Source organism: Zophobas morio, unplaced genomic scaffold, assembly GCF_036711695.1.
Source record: "Zophobas morio isolate AGI-343-1 ecotype UQ-CSIRO unplaced genomic scaffold, CSIRO_AGI_Zmor_V1 ptg000017l, whole genome shotgun sequence".
NCBI classification, from domain to species: domain Eukaryota; kingdom Metazoa; phylum Arthropoda; class Insecta; order Coleoptera; family Tenebrionidae; genus Zophobas; species Zophobas morio.
In genome coordinates, this window is record NW_026972122.1 from 3,519,850 (window position 1) to 3,538,502 (window position 18,653).

The 18,653-nt window shown below is 29.9% G+C and overlaps 3 protein-coding genes across 4 annotated transcripts; all 3 read right to left on the minus strand.

The window, feature by feature from the left end:
• Positions 1-446: 446 nt before the first annotated feature.
• On the minus strand, positions 447-8,467 carry LOC135130633 (uncharacterized). The gene is made up of 4 exons (XM_064058047.1): positions 8,225-8,467; positions 8,019-8,167; positions 903-994; positions 447-745 (listed from the first exon to the last, which is right to left on the minus strand). The coding sequence occupies exons 1-4, from the start codon at positions 8,272-8,274 to the stop codon at positions 605-607; spliced, it is 432 nt and encodes a 143-aa protein (XP_063914117.1). The 5' UTR covers positions 8,275-8,467; the 3' UTR covers positions 447-604.
• A 7,673-nt stretch (positions 8,468-16,140) lies between these two features.
• On the minus strand, positions 16,141-18,653 carry LOC135130204 (GPALPP motifs-containing protein 1). 2 transcript variants are annotated; one of them, XM_064057559.1, is made up of 3 exons: positions 18,605-18,653; positions 16,459-17,332; positions 16,141-16,410 (listed from the first exon to the last, which is right to left on the minus strand). In XM_064057559.1, exons 2-3 carry the CDS (start codon positions 17,326-17,328, stop codon positions 16,264-16,266), a joined length of 1,017 nt encoding a protein of 338 aa, XP_063913629.1. In that variant the 5' UTR covers positions 17,329-17,332; positions 18,605-18,653; the 3' UTR covers positions 16,141-16,263. The 2 variants fall into 2 exon arrangements, with proteins under 2 accessions (XP_063913629.1, XP_063913628.1); XM_064057558.1 differs by lacking the exon at positions 18,605-18,653 and having other exon boundaries at positions 16,459-17,423.
• Positions 17,423-18,587, minus strand: LOC135130205 (phosphatidate cytidylyltransferase, mitochondrial). The gene has a single exon (XM_064057560.1). It carries the CDS (start codon positions 18,434-18,436, stop codon positions 17,423-17,425), a length of 1,014 nt encoding a protein of 337 aa, XP_063913630.1. The 5' UTR covers positions 18,437-18,587.

Here is an 18,653-nt window from a genome sequence, read left to right on the forward strand (position 1 = left end):
TCATCGTCTGCTTTATTTTTAAGAACAATAACTGCAGAACTGATGTTATTAGAGACATTTCGCTGGTGGAGGGTTTCACACGTGTTTTTACATTATTTGGGGTACGTTTATAGAATAACACCGACATTAAGAAGCGAAGTAAATTAACTTCACTGCAATGCCGATGCAAACTTTACAATTCTAATCCAAAGCTGAGCTGAATTGTGAATCGCGTCGTAAATAAATTTATGACTAAACAACAGCGGTTCGGGTTTCTTGTATTCAAACTTCGGTCATAGAGTAACGAAAGATGAATTATTTAAATAGGTGCAGACACCTAAAACGAACAACTATAAAATAATAATAATTAATAGATAACAAATTTTCTTCGAAAAAAAGTCTCGCTGATTCATATACAAATTCATACCAAGCAACGAATACCCACGTAGACGAATAAAACTCAGAAAAATTATTGAAATTATATTAGTCATTAACTATGTGAGATAAGATATTCATAAAACAATTTAATAACATCATTACGAATGCATGCATGATGATACAGACTACGTTATCTAGAAACACCGGTTGGAAATTATCGACTAAGCAGAACGCGTTACATAAATATTTAAAGCAGAAACTTCAAACCCAATGATAAGAGTCCCACGATGAATAAAACTTCTGGAACTTCACCGTCTCGTCTCACGGCGAAACCGATTAAGATGTAAAATATTACGAAACATTTTGCGACAAATAGTAGAGAGGACTTCTGTAAATAAAACAGAAAAATTAATTATTTTTGAATTCGTTAATAGTTTGTGATTTTGCAAAATAATGAAAAACAAATCAATTTTGTTGTAGCTGAGTTTACATGATGAGGTAACACAGAAGCAAGTATTATATTTATACAAGTAGGAAATACTTACAGACTTTTCTTTAGTACCAAAATATGTTTTCAGTACTTCAGTGTCCGTTTCATAGCGATCTTTCTTCGCACCAGGTATTATAACCACATGGTCTATAATAAAAAAATACAAATAAATAACTCAAAAATGGTTCATCCTAGCAGAATATTCAAAATTAGGACGTTGGTTTTTTTGTGATAAATAATTTGTGTCTGCATCATTTACCCAATATTTCTATAAAACAAATTGACTTCCTTAATGTTTCTAAAATTTAATTTTTTGCGAAAACATTTTTATGCAGTCGACAATATAATTTTTTCGATATTTAGATATTTTTAGCTACTTATAATTTTTTTGACTTTTTCAATTTCTCAATTTTTCCATACTACTGTTTTTCATTTTTCGATTTTTCGGTTTCTCAATTTTTAATTTTTCGATTTTTCAATTTTTCGTTTCTTCAGTTTTCCAAGTTATTGTCTTTATTTATCATTTTCTCAATTTTGTATCACAACTTTTCGTTTGTTCGTTGTTTATTTCGATTTTATAATTTTTCGTTTATTCAATTCTACGATTGGTTGTCTCAATTATTCGGTTTTCCGACTTCGTTAATTTTTAATTTTTCGATTTTACAATATTTCTTTTTTTCGATTTCGCAGTTTTTCGGTCTTTTTAATCTCAATTGTTAATCTAGCGATTTTTTAATTTTTCGTTTCTTCTATTTTTCAAATTCTTGATTCCCAGTGTTTAAATTTTTCAAACTTTTCATTTTACACTTTTTCGTTTCCATTTTTGACTGTTCAATTTGACAATTTTGCAATTTTTCCATTTTTTGACCAGCAAATTTGAAAAATCGAAAAACTGAATAAACGAAAAATTGCGAAAACTGAAAAATTGCAAGTTGAAGAACTGAAGAGACGAAAAATCGAAACATTGAAATAGTAAAAAAAATTGTAAAATGGAAAAATCATAGAATCGTCAATATTCTAAAGTCGAAAACTGCAACGTTGAAAGATCGAAAAACTGAAAAATTAAATATCGAGAATTTCGTTTATTCAATTTTCAAATTTCGAATCTTTGATTTTTCAATTCCTCATTCCAACTTTTTAATTTTTCAATTTTCCAATTTTTGGATTTCTCAATTATCCGATTTTCCGATTTCTGTGATTTTCACTATTTCGATTTTACAATTTTTCAACTTCTTAATTGATTCCCAGTTTTTAGATTTTTCAAAGTTTTCATTTTATACTTTTTCGTTTTTTCATTCTTGATTTTTCAATTTTACAATTTTGCAATTTTCCCATTTTTTTGACCAGAAAAGTTGGAAAAACGCAAAACTGAATAAACGCAGACTGAAAATTGCAAACTAAAGACGTGAAGCAACGAAATATTAAAAATTGAAAAACTTAACATTCGAAAAAAAAATTTTTCGAAAAATTGTAAAACCAAAAAATGAATTGAATCGAAAAATTGGAGAAAACCCAAAAAAATTGTAAAATCGAAAAATTACAGAATCAATATTCTAAAATTGAAAAACTAATACTGAAAAATCGAAAAACCGAAAAATTGAATATCGAGAATTTCTTTTATTCAAGTTTTCAAATTTCAAATCTTTGATTTTTCAATTCCTCGTTCAAATTTTAAAATTTTTCAATTTTGCAATTTTTGGATTTCCCAATTATCGGATTTTCCGATTTCTCGTTCCAATTTTTAAATTTTTCAATTTTTGGATTTCTCAATTATGCGATATTCCGATTTCTATGATTTTCACTATGTCGATTTTGCACTTTTTCAGTTTTTAAGTTTCAGAATTTTTAATCTTGCAATTTTTTAATTTCTCGTTTCTTCTATTTTTCAAATTCTTGATTCCTAGTTTTTAGATTTTTCAAAGTTTTCATTTTATACTTTTTCGTTTTTGCATTTCTGATTTTTCAATTTTACAATTTGGAATTTTTCCATTTTTTTGACCAGAAAAATTGAAAATTCGGAAAACTGAATAAAGGGAAATTTGTAAAAACCAAAAAATTGCAAATTGAAGAACTGAAGACGCGAAAAATCGAAACATTGAAATACTAAAAATCTAGAAACTCAAAAATAAAAAAAATGAATATAAGAATTCGAAAGAACAAAAAATCAATTAAATCGAAAAATTGGAAAACCCAAGCCCAAAAATATTGTAAAATCGAAAAATTATAGAATCGTTAATATTCTAAAGTCGAAAAACTGAAAAAATTAAATATGGAGAATTTCGTTTATTCAAGTTTTCAGATTTCGAATCTTTGATTTTTCAATTTCTCCTTCAATTTTTAAATTTTTCAGTTTTACAATTTTTGGATTTCTCAATTATCCGATTTTCCGATTTCTCTAATTTTCACGTTTTCAATTTTTAAGTTCCACAGTTTTTAATCTTACGATTTTTTAATTTCTCGTTTCTTCAATTTTTCAAATTCTTAACTCCCAGTGTTCAGATTTTTCAACGTTTTCATTTTACACTTTTTCGTTTCCATTTTTGATTTTTCAATTTTACAATTTTGAAATTTTTCCATCTTTTGGCCAGAGAAGTTGAAAAACCCAAAAACTTAATAAACGAAAAATTACAAAACCGAAAAATTGCAAATTGAACTGAAGCAAAGAAAAATCGAAACATTGAAATATTAAAAATCGACAAAAAAATTAATTTTTGATTTTTCAATTTCTCGTTCCAATTTTTAAATTTTTCAATTTTGGAATTTTTGGATTTCTCAATTATCCGATTTTCTGATTTCTGTAATTTTCACTATTTCGATTTTGCAATTTTTCAATTTTTAAGTTTCTCATTTATGAATCATCCGATTTTTCAATTTCTCATTTCTTCAATTTTTCAACTTCTTGATTCCCGGTTTTTAGATTTTTCAAAGTTTTCATTTTATACTTTTTCGTTTTTTCAGTTTTGATTTTTTCAATTTTTCAATTTTGCAATTTTTCCATTTTTTTGACCAGAAAAGTTGAAAACCAAAAACTTAATAAACGAAAAATTACAAAAACCGAAAAACTGCAAATTGAAGAACTGAAGAAACGAAAAATCAAAACATTGAAATACTAAAAATCGAGAAACTTAAAAATTGAAAAAAAAATGAATCGAAAAATTCGAACGAACAAAAAATGAATTGAATCGAAAAATTGGAAAACCCAAGAAAATTGTAAAACCTAAAAATCATAGAGTCGTCAATATTCTAAAGTCGAAAAACTGTAATATTGAAAGATCAAAAAACTGAAAATTTAAATATCGAGAATTTCTTTTATTTAAGTTTTCAAATTTCGATTCTTTGATTTTTCAATTCCTTGTCCCACTTTTAAAATTTTTCAATTTTGCAAGTTTTGGATTTTTCAATTATCTAATTTTCCAATTTTTGTAAATTTCACTATTTCAATTTTGCACTTTTTCAATTTTTAAGTTTCTCAATTTTTAATTTTTCGATTTTACAATTTCCCTTTTCTTCAATTTTTCAAATTCTTGAGTCCCAGTTTATACATTTTTCAAAGTTTTCATTTTACACTTTTTCCTTTTTTCATTTTTGATTTTTTCAATTTTGCAATTTTTCCATGTTTTTGACCAGCAAAGTTGAAAAACCCAAAAACTTAATAAACGAAAAATTACAAAAACCGAAAAACTGCAAATTGAAGAACTGAAGAAACGAAAAATCGAAACATTGAAATACTAAAAATCGAGAAAGTTAAAAATCGAAAAAAAAATGAAACGAAAAATTCGAACGAACAAAAATGAATTGAATCGAAAAATTGGAAAACCCAAGAAAATTATAAAATCGAAAAATCATAGAATCGTCAATATTCTAAAGTCGAAAAACTATAATGTTGAGAGATCAAAAAACTGAAAATTTATATATCGAGAATTTCTTTTATTTAAGTTTTCAAATTTCGATTCTTTGATTTTTCAATTCCTTGTTCCACTTTTTAAATTTTTCAATTTTGCAAGTTTTGGATTTTTCAATTATCTAATTTTCCAATTTTTGTAAATTTCACTATTTCAATTTTGCACTTTTTCAATTTTTAAGCTTCACAATTTTTAATTTTTCGATTTTACAATTTCCCTTTTCTTCAATTTTTCAAATTCTTGAGTCCCAGTTTTTACATTTTTCAAAGTTTTCATTTTACACTGTTTCGTTTTTTCATTTTTGATTTTTTCAATTCTACAATTTTGCAATTTTTCCATTTTTTTGACCAGCAAAGTTGAAAAACCCAAAAACTTAATAAACGAAAAATTACAAAAACCGAAAAACTGCAAATTGAAGAACTGAAGAAACGAAAAATCGAAACATTGAAATACTAAAAATCAAGAAACTTAAAAATTGAAAAAAAAATGAATCGAAAAATTCGAACGAACAAAAACTGAATTGAATCGAAAAATTGGAAAACCCAAGAAAATTGTAAAACCTAAAGATCATAAAGTCGTCAATATTCTAAAGTCGAAAAACTGTAATATTGAAAGATCAAAAAACTGAAAATTTAAATATCGAAAATTTCTTTTATTTAAGTTTTCAAATTTTGAATCTTTGATTTTTCAATTCCTTGTTCCACTTTTTAAATTTTTCAATTTACCTATTTTTGGATTTCTTAATTATCCGATTTTCCGATTTCTGTAATTTTCACTATTCCGATTTTGCACTTTTTCAATTTTTAAGTTCCACAGTTTTTAATCTTAAGATTTTTTAATTTCTCGTTTCTTCAATTTTTCAAATTCTCAACTCCCAGTGTTCAGATTTTTCAAAGTTTTCATTTTACACTTTTTTGTTTCCATTTTTGATTTTTCAATTTTACAATTTTGAATTTTTTAAATTTTTTGACCAGAGAAGTTGAAAAACCAAAAAACTGAATAAACAAAAAATTACAAAACCGAAAAATTGCAAATTGAACTGAAGCAAGGAAAACTCGAAACATTGAAATATTAAAAATCGGGAAACTTAAAAATCGAAAAAAAAGTTAATCGAAAAATTGAAAAGAACAAAAAACTAATTGAATTAAGAAATTGTAAAATCGAAAAATTATAAAATCGTCAATATTCGAAAAACTGTAACACAGAAAAATCGAAAAACTTCAAATTTCGATTCTTTGATTTTACAGTTCGTCGTTCCAATTTTTAAATTTTTCAATTTAGCAATTTTTGGATTAATTAATTATCCAATTTTCCGATTTCTGTAATTTTCACAATTTCGATTTTGCACTTTTTCAGTCTAAGTTTCACAATTTTTAATTTCCCCATTTTTCAATTTCTCGTTTCTTCAGTTTTTCAAATTCTTGATTCCCAGTTTTTAGATTTTTTATACCTTTTCGTTTTTCATTTTTGATTTTTCAGTTTAGAATTCTGAAAAAGTGGACGAACTGAAGCAACGAAAAATCGAAATATTGGAAAACTAATAATGGATGAAAATTAATGAAAGATTATAAAGTCGAAAAACTGTAACACCGAAACATGGAAAAATTGAAAAATTAAATACGGAAAAATTGAAAAATTAAAAATCGAAAAATTGAAAAACAGAATGAATAAAAAGATTTAAAACCCAATAACTGAAAAATAGAAAAATTCTAAAATCCTAAAATTTAAAAAGTGAAAAGTTTTTAAAATTATAATTGTTATCAGATACTCCTATACATTTAAAATAAAAACTAGAAAAATTACATATCAAATATTGAAAAAACGGAAAACTGAAAATTTTCACATGAAAAAAAAGGAAAATTAGAACATCAAAACACTGAAAAACCGGAAATTTGAAAAAAATGAAGAAAATAAAAAACGAAAAATTGCAAACCGAAAAACTGAAGTTATCATCTTATTCTTTCGATGTATAATCATAAACAGTCGAAGTTAAGCATGATTGATAATATATGTTCTACTAATGGTCATTTGCTTTAAACAGATTTGATATCGTCCCTTAGTAATATTACAGAGGTGGTAAATGAAGACAAAGACGTTGTATTTTGTTTAATAAAAGAACAATTTAGTTCCATAGAATCCGATGATAAACTTTTTGTCCGAAATGAAAAATTTTAAAATTACATCCAGAATTTATTTTATATTTTCGCTGCCCCAAATAATTTTTCAAACTGCTGGCTTTTTTTTCAAAGTGTAACTTCCATCATACTTTTTTAATTTAACGTTGTTTTTTCATGTTATTTCAACTTCACTTAAAATTGTGTCTATTAAAAAAATTTGAATTTAAAATATGTTCTCAATAATTGAAGAGTATTGATTTAAAAACTGAATCGTAAGCTCAAAACATTGTTTCTAAAAAAACAAAAAAAAAAAAACTAAGTACTCTGACGTGTTCCTTTCGTATTTTCATCTTCAGTGATGAATTTTCACTGTTGCTATGCTAATTTTGGGTGAAATTGAATTTCTAACATTTTAAAATAATAATCCAGTTAATTATCAAACTTCTGATTCCCTGTTAGGAGGTGTATGTACATCATTTGAATTTCCACAATTCTAAAATTATTTAGTTTGAATTAATCCGTTAATTAACTAAACTCACAGTTTAGTTTCAAAATTTATATCTCATATCTTAATCAAAACCTAATTTATTATAAAAATGTACCCGAATATCCCTATACAATATTCTACCATTTTTCTGTTTTTATTACGCGAGCTTAAGCTAAAGAAGTATTGTAAGTAAAGAGATTCATTTGACGAATAGCTAATTTCATGTTTTCTCGAAATGTCATAATCCCTAGAATATGAAAAAGTAGGTCCTCCGTTTAGGTCTATCGCCTGTTCACCATTTTATTGGACAGGTGATCTCGGAAACTACTGATTTTAGTAGTTTTCAGACTCTTAAGCACCATAAGTACATGTTATGGGACAGCGACATTATATAAAAAAAGTAAACCGAAATTGTACTCTACAGTAAGGTCTAGCGAAAATTTTCTGTGTTGTTGGAATATCAACATATAGGTGACCTCAAAATTTTGCATGATAAATGCTATTTAAATTTTATAAAATAAAATACTCCTGTAGTTCTGGTTTATGAATCCGCCTAAACAGCCAACTTTTCGCAAAAAAATCGAAATTTTTTATTTTTAGTCAAAATTATTAGACAGACCAGATTAAAATCAATATTCAGTCGAAACAATAAAAACCATACTCACATCTAGTTTTCACCATCTGCTTGTTCCCCACAAGGCCCTTGCAATTGCTATTAATAATTTTCTTATTCACTTGCACGCTAATTTCATTATCCTCTCCCTCTTCCTTCTTCTCGTTAGGCGGGCAGTGGATCGGAAGCGAATTTCCTAAACTAAAAAGTTTCAATTAGCTCGGATATTTTAATTAATCACGCCAATTTTATACTTACGCCAAACAAATTACTGAAATCAGTAACATCTTTTCATAAATTTCTTTCATAATGAACGAGTCTTAATTACGAGGAGGCAGTTCGATTAATGAGGCGTAAATTTTCAACGCCGAGTTATGACTCAAATTGGAGTTATTGTTCGGGGGAAGTGATAACTTGTAACAACGTATTACATATCTAAACTGGTAAATCATCCTCTGCAATTCTTACGTAATGAATAACAAAGATGTTGAAATGACGATCATTCCGACAGCGGTATTTTTTTGTTTGTTTTATTTACAGTCATAAAATTTATGATTGACATACGTGTCAAATACCTGATCCACAAAAACTAACCGAATGAGTCAACACGTGGAAGAAAAGAAGCCGGAGATACAGGAAGAAGAAGATAAAGAAGATGAAGACTCTCTAGAAGCTAAAGAGGAAGCAGCAGGAAGAACAAAAGTTCACAAAGATCTTCGATTATGGATAAGAACATATGTCGTTCCTGCATATTTGATGTTACTTCTTGTTGGTGCTCTGTGCACTTATGCAGGTTTGATTTACAAATTCTACGTACGCCTGATCAAAAACCCTACAAATAATTAAGCCATAAAATGCGTTCTGTTATATAAATTACAAAACTATGTACAACACATAATAGCCCGTAAATATGAAAAGAAAATGTGAAAGTGTTTTTTATTTTTTGTGTCAAATGTCTGTTATATTGTTTTATTCTTTAAATTATTTCTTCTACAGAAACTGTTAATTAGATCTTAAAAATAAAGTTTCTATAAGATTTTTCCAAAAATATGTATGTATATGCTACACTCTTGTAGAACACATTAGTTTGTGTTATTCTATCAAATTCAGCTAATTCTTAGTTTTTCAAACAATATACCACAAAGCCATTTCCAAAGAACAAAAATTAAACGTTTTTAAAACTTAAATTGCCTACTTACGTCAATTTTGGTGGAGGCGCCAGGTTAACCGAGGCGATTTTACGCATAATATTATACATTAAATTAGCTTTGAAATTTCTATTTGCCGCCTCGTTGTAATCATTGATGACTGCTGTCATCACTTTCAACCATAACCTACCCTGTTAAGCATGTTTGTCATTGGATGACGTATAAGTAGGCAACCAATAATTCAGCTCGGATAGCTTTGTATTATCTATTCACGATTTTATACAGTAAAGTAGGCTTTGATATTTTTTTCTTTAAGCAATTTTTTAATCAAGCAAACAAATATTTTAATTTTGTCAGAATAGATAATTCGTGATTGTGACAGATTCACAGATCATTGCGACATTATTTAAAAAGAAAATGCCTAAAATAGTTGGCAATTCTGTATTTAGGGCAGCAATGTTATTAATAAGAAGATGGCAGCTACTGAATTGGTACCCAAAAGTTTAAATATATTGCCAACCTAAAAAAAATCACAAACATTCTAGTCACTCTGTATTTTCACAACTGTGTGAAACAATTGGAGGAATAAGAATTATTTGAGTGTGTATATTACGTTACACAACGTTAGGTTTGTTTACTGGATGTTATTGTTACGAGAAACCATAAGATAAATATTCTTAATCAGGCGTCCGAAATTCCTTGCTTATTATCGCTATAACTTACATTACAAACAACAAATAAAGTATTCATGAAAACAACAGCAGAACTCCTTTTTAGTAATTTTCACACAATGTAAACGTTCTTCGAATTTCACAAACATTTCTCTTCCTTACTACTAAATAAAATACAGCAAAGTCATTGTGAAAATGAAGTACTAGACAAAAAATAAGAAAAGGAAAATATATAACATACAGTAAGGCCAAATTTTGAATTTTTGCGGGTTTTACAATTTTGTTCATATGTCACATTTTAGGGGGATACTTGAATATAAATACATTGGTAGAATGAGCGAGAAGTATAAAATAACATAAAAACGCTAATTCCGTATTATCACCTTTTACTATATTGTTGGTTGCATATACAAAAATTTAATTTTCTTTTATAAAATTTAAAATCACAATATTATTATTGACATTGGAGTCCTCAACTGCCAAAGACAAGCGCCAAATTTAAATAGTCGATCCCAATAAAAAAATTTGTTTCACTACAGCTAGTCGCCTGAGAATTTGTTTGATCTACAGACCAGAACGCGCTCAGGCCAATGTCGACTCTAAGCGTTCAGGACCGATTTGGTGGGTTTGGACTATAATTTCTGCGGGAAATAGTTGTTCGGTCGGTTTTTATAACGACCAAATGAATATTTTTGGTACATATTTAGACGATTTTACATATTTTGTTTAACTAAGAATTAATTCTTTATTTGTGTTTTATACTAGCAAAACGTCTTAAACTAAGAATATTGTTGAAATCGTATAACCCAACGCTGTGTTCTATTTTGTGTGATTTTTTTTTTATGATTTTAGTGACAATTTTTGTGGTTGTTTTCGATACACTGTATGATATTAACAGTGAGAAAAAAATGAAACAATTAAAATAATCGAATATTCGAAAAATCGAGAAATCTAATAATCGAAAAATCGAAACCTTGAAAAATCGAAATATCGAAGAACTGAAAATCGAAAAACCAAGAAATCGAAGAATCAAAAGATCAAGAAATCGTAGAGTCGAAAAGCCGAATTACAAATTGAGAAATTCACAATCAAAATATCGAAAAATCCAAATCTCGATAAATCGAGAAATCAAAAAACTTAAAAATTCGAAAAATTGAAAAATTGAGAGATTAAAAGATCAAAAGAACGAGAAATCGAAAAGTGATGAAGTCGAAAAATCGAAAAATAGAGAAATCGACAAACAAAAAGTTAAAAGTTGAAAAATTGGAAAAGCAGAAAAATCAAAAAACTAAAAAATGGAAAACTGGAAAAACTGAGAAACCGAAATAGGCCAAAATAAAAAATTGAAAAATTGATAAATCGAAAACCTGAACAATCAAATCTTGATAAATTGGGAATGAAAAATTAACAAACCGAAAAATTGAAAAAAAGAACATCTAAAACCAGGAAGTCGAAAAATCGAAAGATTAAGAAATATTGGAAAATTAAAATATCACGAGACTGAAAAATTTTAAATTTAAAAATCCAAAAATTGAAAAATCGAAAAAGTGAAAAGGTAGACAAATCGAAAAATCCAGAAGTCAAAAATAGAAAAGCCGAAGAATTGAAATATTGAAAAATCCTAAAACTGAAATATCTAAAAACTGAAAAATCGATTTTTCGATTCGATTCGATTCGAAAAAAGTGAAGAATTGAAGAACAGGAAAATATCGAAACACTCGAAAGTCAAGAAACGGGAAAATCACAACACCGATTAATTGAAAAATCGAAAACTTGAGAGTTTATGAAAGTCAAATTTGAAAAATTAAAAAATCGAAATTTGACAAAATGACAATTGAAAAACAGAAAATCTAAAACCGGGAAGTCGAAAAATCAAAAGATTAAGAAATCGAAACATTTGAAAAATTCGAAAACTTGAAAAATTCAAATGTCGAAGAACTAAACTGAAAAATCGAGAAATTGAAAAATCTAAAATTTTAAAAATCAAAAAATCTAAAATTCAAAAATCGAAAAAGTAAAATAATCGACACATCGAAAAATCCAGAAGTCAAAAATCGAAAAGTCGGAGAATCGAAATATTGAAAAATCCCAAAACTGAGATCGAAAAACTGAAAAACGAAAAAAAACCTGAAAAATGGAAAACCTGAAATATTCAAAAACTAATAACCTAAAAAGTCGAAAAACTGAGCAATCGAAAAATCCAAAAAGTGAGTCGAAAAATCGAAACCTTAAAAAAACTAAAAAATGAAAAATGGAAAAATTAAAGAATTGAAGAATAGGAATATCGAAACCCTCGAAAGTGAAGAAATGGGAAAATCAAAACATCGGTTAATTGAAAAATCGAAAAATTGACAGTTTATGAATGTCAAATTTAAAAAATTGAAAAATCGAAATTTGAAAAAACAATTGAAAAACAGAAAATGTATAACCGGGCAGTCGAAAAATCGATACCTGAAATATCCAAAAACTGAGAACCTAAAAAGTCGAAAAACTGAGCAATCGAAAAATCCAAAAAGTGAGTCCGAAAAATCGAAACCTTAAAAAAACTAAAAAATGAAAAATCGAAAAATTAAAGAATTGAAGAGCAGGAATATCGAAACCCTCGAAAGTCAAGAAATGGGAAAATCAAAACATCGATTAATTGAAAAATCGAAAAATTGACAGTTTATGAATGTCAACTTTGAAAAACTGAAAAATCGAAAATTTGAAAAAACGACAATTGAAAAACAGAAAATCTACAATTGCCGCCAAAAAATTTCAGACGTCAATGTCATTCAGTCGTCAGATAGTGTAAAGCACGGTTGTAGAATAGATAGGTTGATACACTAGCATACATTTGCATATCCCTGGTCAGCGACGCCAATTGTCGATCGCGTCGCCTGGTTTTTGACGTTTTAGGGACACAGAACTCTATAGGCATCTGTCTATAACCGATGTAATTAATAAAAGAAATCGTACTTATCGACTCCGATCAAATGTCATTTACAAATTTTGTATTGTTCATAAAGCAATGTAAACGAAAATCCCCAAAATAACTAGAATGATTTCCGCTCGACAAGGTAGAGGCGCTAGCTGTATGTGTCCTTTCCATGGATATAGGGATCGAAAAGAAGCGTCGCCATCCCAAGCCATTAGTGTACAAACCTATCTATTCCACAACCGTGGTGTAAAGTAACCTTTAGATATTTCTAACCTAAATATTTGACGGTCATATTTAACTTTTACATTTGACACTTAGGGCCGGTTTTTCAATCGATAGTAAATGGAATTTTGAAAGTTTGACAGGAATATCGAAACCCTCGCCAGTGAAGAAATAGGAAAATCAAAACATCGATTAATTGAAAAATCGAAAAATTGACAGTTTATGAATGTCAAATTTGAAAAATTGAAAAATCGAAAATCTGAAAAAACAATTGAAAAACAGAAAATCTATAACCGGGCAGTCGAAAAATCGATACCTGAAATATCCAAAAACTGAGAACCTAAAAAGTCGAAAAATTGAGCAATAATCGAAAAATCCAAAAAGTGAAGTCGAAAAATCGAAACCTTAAAAAAACTAAAAAATGAAAAATCGAAAAATTAAAGAATTGAAGAACAGAAATATCGAAACCCTTGAAAGTCAAGAAATGGGAAAATCAAAACATGGATTAATTGAAAAATCGAAAAATTGATAGTTTATAAATGTCAAATTTGAAAAATTGAAAAATCGAAAATTTGAAAAAACGACAATTGAAAAACAGAAAATCTAAAACCGGGCAGTCGAAAAATCGATAGATTAAGAAATCAAAACATTTGAAAAATTCGAAAACATGAAAAACGGAAATATCGAAGAACTGAAATGAAAAATCGAGAAATCGAAAAATCCAATATTTTAAATATTGAAAAATTAAAATATCAAAAAACTGAAAAATGTAAAATTTAAAAATCGAAAAATTGAAAAAACGACAATTGAAAAACAGAAAATCTAAAACCAGGAAGCCGAAAAATCGAAAGATTAAGAAATCGAAACATTTGAATAATTGAAATATGGAAGAGCTGAAATGAAAAATCGAGAAATCGAAAAATCGAAAATTTTAAATATTGAAAAATTAAAACACCAAAAAATTGAGAAATCTAAAATTTAAAAATCGAAAAAGTAAAAAGTCGACGCATCTAAAAATCCAGAAGTCAAAAATGGTAAAGTGGAAGAACAGAAATATTGAAAAATCCCAAAACTGAAATATCGAAAAACTGAAAAATGAAAGAAAAACTGACGAATCGAAAAACTAAAAACTCCCAAAACTGAAATATCCAAAAACTGAGAATCTAAAGAATCGAAAAATTGAGAAATCGAAAAATCAAAAAAGTGAAGACGAAATATCGAAACCTTAAAAAAATCGAAAAATTGAAAAATCAAAAACCTACAAAATCGTAAGATCGAAAAATTGAATAATACGTAAACTGAAAAATTCCAAAACTGAAATGTGCAAAAACTGAGAAATTAAAAAATTGAAAAATTGAGACATCGAAAAATCAAAAAAGTGAAGTTGAAAAATCGAAACCTGAAAAAATAGAAAAATTGAAAGACCAAAAAACATGAAAAATCAATTAATCAAGAGTTTATAAAGGTCAAAAATTGAAAAATCGGAATATTCAAAAATCGTAAAATTGAAGAGAAAAACTAAAAACCGAAAAATTGAAAAATTGAGAAATTGTAAAATCCAAAAATTGAATAATAAGTAGGAGCAAACTGAAAAGTCCCCAAACTAAAATTTCGAAAAACTGAGAATTCGGAGGTTGAAACAGCAAGAAATTATGGTCGAAACCGCTAAGGATGTGTAATCAGATCACGGATCATGGCTTATAAATCAAATCGTTTCCAAACGCTTAGAGTCGACATTGGCCTGAGTGCGCTCTGGTCTGTAGATCAAACAAGTTCGCAGACGACGAACTGTAATTCGTGTGACCTGAATTAAAGTGAAGGAAACAGTAAGCAGCTTGTAATATTTTGGTAACGCGTCGTTAAAAATATTATGACATTTTTTCTATTGTAGTTAATTTTATTCCTAGTTAGAAACAAACACTGTTGCCAAATAAGTCGACGAGTCCTCAACCGTCGTTTAATTTAAACTATGACGCTTCTCTATGTTCTCTGATTTAAGTGATGAGTTAAATATGAAGGCACAAAACAAGCTGCTATTACCAATTAATAGATGAAATTGTGTGACGGAAATAAATACAAAAATACATTCAATAAAAAAAAGTACTTGTCCACGTACCTTTGATTTTAAATCAGTACTGCGGAGACACAAAACAAAACATTTTTTTTTCACATCCACAAAAATGTACCATTACTTGTAATGTTTATTAAAATTTCCATGAAAGTCTCTCGTTTTGTCATGAACACACTTTATTAATAAATCTGGAGTGGCTCGCCCTAAATTTTTCACTAAAATTTTACCGTCGTAAGACAGAGGACGATTTTTATTAAATATAGTCACTGTTCGAGCAGGACCCGATCCTACATAAATACAGCGACTAGACGCCCGGTTTCCGTGGCAACCGTGTAAACAAAACGTCTAAATGAGTCATAATTTGGTCTCCGCTTTTATCACCACTGCAGCAACATATCATATACCCAGAGATCTACCAGCATCAAAGAGGAAAGGTCAAGGAACATAAGAATTACACAATATCTTTAACTAAAATTTGTTAAATTCACAACATACCAATTTTCGTGTTCGCCTAATTTTAAGTTCTGCTTTTTTCGGTGCTATAAAATATTATTAAAATTACGATTTCCTTCTACATAGGAATCCTTACCGATGTATTTTTGTAAACATACATACATATATTTATGTAAAATACCATAATATTTTCAATTTTATTTTTTCTATGAAGCTCAACTTACCATTTCATTCGGTATTTTGTTGATTTGACATTTTAACTATAGTCTGTTTTTTTACGAAAGAAGTAGATGACAGCAGAAGGAAAAATCACAATGGAATTGTGGTCAAAACACCGTAACACAACAAATATGCTGATCACGTGGTATGCAACGAAACGCTGTGATTGGCTGAATTTAGCACCCATCAGTTTTGACACTTCTTTCTTTAAAAAAACAAACTTAACTAAGTACAATTTGCCTAGAAAAAAATCTACGATCTCGTGGTTTACTTTGTATGTTACGTGCAAAAATTTAGAATACTATTAAAAATCTAACCTTAGATTTTAAATTTTATTAACACTAAAAGCTCTATTACTAATTTTCCTACTATTTTCTAAACTGATTCCAAATACAAGACAATTTGCTCCTACAAACACGACGAAATACTTATTCGTTTAATTATAAAAGCTAAGTCAGTAAATAAAGAGATTCCAATTGTTTATTTATTGTTAAAAATCTGAGTTGAAAGAGATATGCGCTACACTTTTGTACATTTTTAGGTGGCTAAACGCAAACATATAGTACTTAAAATTAACACAGAAACCTAAGCGTTTACAAAAACTTAGACTGTCCGCTAGAAAACCTATCATCAAGCAGCTGCGCCTTCTTCAAAACGGCCTTCTTCTGCGCCTCATCGAACCGATTAACCTGAAGATCAATATCTCTACTGAACGGTCTCCTCTCGCTTGGACCCTCCTCCTAAAACCAAAACCATTACTCACACACCAACCCCCACCCCATACAAACCATTTTCGTCTCCATCATCTTAGTCTGATGCATCTCCACCAAACTCAGCTTATTCTTCTTCTTCAACAACTTCGCAATCTTCTCGTGTTCTTCATCCCTCTTGCGAATTTCCCTCATTTCTGCCTCTCTCTTCAAATCAACTTTCTCGCCTTGTGTGTTCTTTGTATTAGGAGTGTCAGTCCACGACGACCTGTCGGACATATCAGGACCGGGCTTACTCCTGAACTGTCTCGGTCCTAACCCGAAATTCGCCGCTTTGACTTGCGGCAAGTCCACCATCCACTCTTCGCGAGTCGGAACGCTGTCCTTATTAGGGTCCAACTGGTCCATCTTCAACTGAAGCGCCCGTTCTTCAAGGGCTAGTTGGGCGCTTGAAGTGATTGAGGCTCCAGGGGGAAGAGGACCGTACGTGTCTTGGTCCATTTCTTCATCTGATTCGTCGTCTTGGAGCTTCAGACGCAAGTGAGGAGGGAAGTAGGGTCCAATGCTGGGAGGATTTTCGTGCTTCTTTAAGTGAGGTGGCAACTGAGGTCCATATGAAGACGAAGAACTTTCTCCTTTGATCTTCTGGAGGTGAAGAGGTAGCTGGGGGCCGATGCACGAAGATTCTTGAGTTGGCTCTGCGCAGGAATCTTCGTCATGTTTGAAGCTGAATGGGAACTGTGATCCTAGGTCTGAGTCTTCAGGATCATCGTCTAGGAAATGACGAGGCAGCTGACGACCTCGGTTTTTTGATTTTGCGTGAATGGGGCTTCTGGATCTAGGTCTGCTTGTCAAACAATGTGATGCTAGAACCATTCTGTGTCTTGTACTATCCGTTTTATAACGTATTCCTTGGTCGGAATCATCTGAATCAGAATCGGAATTCATTTTTCTGGAAGGAAAAAAAACTATGACTAAATTCACTGTGCAAACAAACAAATTTTTTTTCATTTTTTCTACATCTACTTTGATATGTTTTTGGCTAGGAAAACATCTTCCAGATTTTTTTAGAACTATATCTAACACTTTTAACAAATCCGGCTGTGGCTATAGTCTTTATGCTTTGTCTAGCAGACGAGTTAAACACGATATCGCGGACACACTGTCCAACTATAAGGTCACAATCCGGATCGTAGGCAAGAGCCCTCAAAACATCTTCAGTATCTTGTTTCAAGGCCCCCTTATTCCAGAACCTCGTCAAGGCCTTCTGCGGCCACCTGGGTAGCTGATTTAAATGATGCAACTTCGCCAACGGACTCACATCTTGGCTACAACACCCAGAAATTTCTTCCTTCTTGTTATTTTCTTGCAAAACGGGAAATTCCACGTAATCATTCAAGGTTCTAATAAAAGGTCCATACAAATTCCGAAACCCTAGCAGCTGCGGCCGCACTATATTCTCAACCTTATTTTTATTTTCTCCAAAAGTCATACGAAAATCGCCCAAATAACTTAGATTAGAAATAGTGTAGTAAAACTCATATTCACTAAACGTATCCGGAAGCAACAACAAAGCCGTATGAACCGCCGACTGCAAATTCAACTGTAACGCAATCTGCAGGTCCGAATTCAAACTTTTCTTTATTATTTCGACGGGTTTGTGCAGACGCCCCGCTAAGTACAAATCGGACCACTCCAACAAATCCGTAATCAAGTCTTTAGTGGCCACAACCCCATACTTAATCCACACCCCTTCCATTGGTACAAGAGTATTAAAATACACTTTCGCCCCAAAATTCTCCTGATACCTGGCCACAAACTCGTGCCCGAAGTACTTCAAACCACTATAGTGTGAAAAATTCTCTTTCATATTTGCTTCATGCCATTTTGTTGGATTGTCAACACAGTAAATCAAATCAATCATGTTGTCTTCTTGCTTTTTCGACAGTTGTTTCTTCACTGCCGAGCCATAGGCGAAACAGAAGGCAAAGTTTTGTGGAAATTTGGACAGGATTCTTGCGTATATGGGGGCTATGATCATCGGGTTCGTAGCCATTTTTTAACATAACCTCACATTATCTGCACCAAGTCGAAATTTTCGATAAAACGAATAGAAAAGTACACGTGGTTTCGTTTATACCGTACGTTAGAATTAAAGTGGAACGTTTTTGATTAAATGTTAAGTTTACATAACCCTAAAAACAACATAGAGCAAAATACCTACCTTCGATAAGCAAACTACTGTGATAGCGTCGCGTCGGTGTACAAAATAA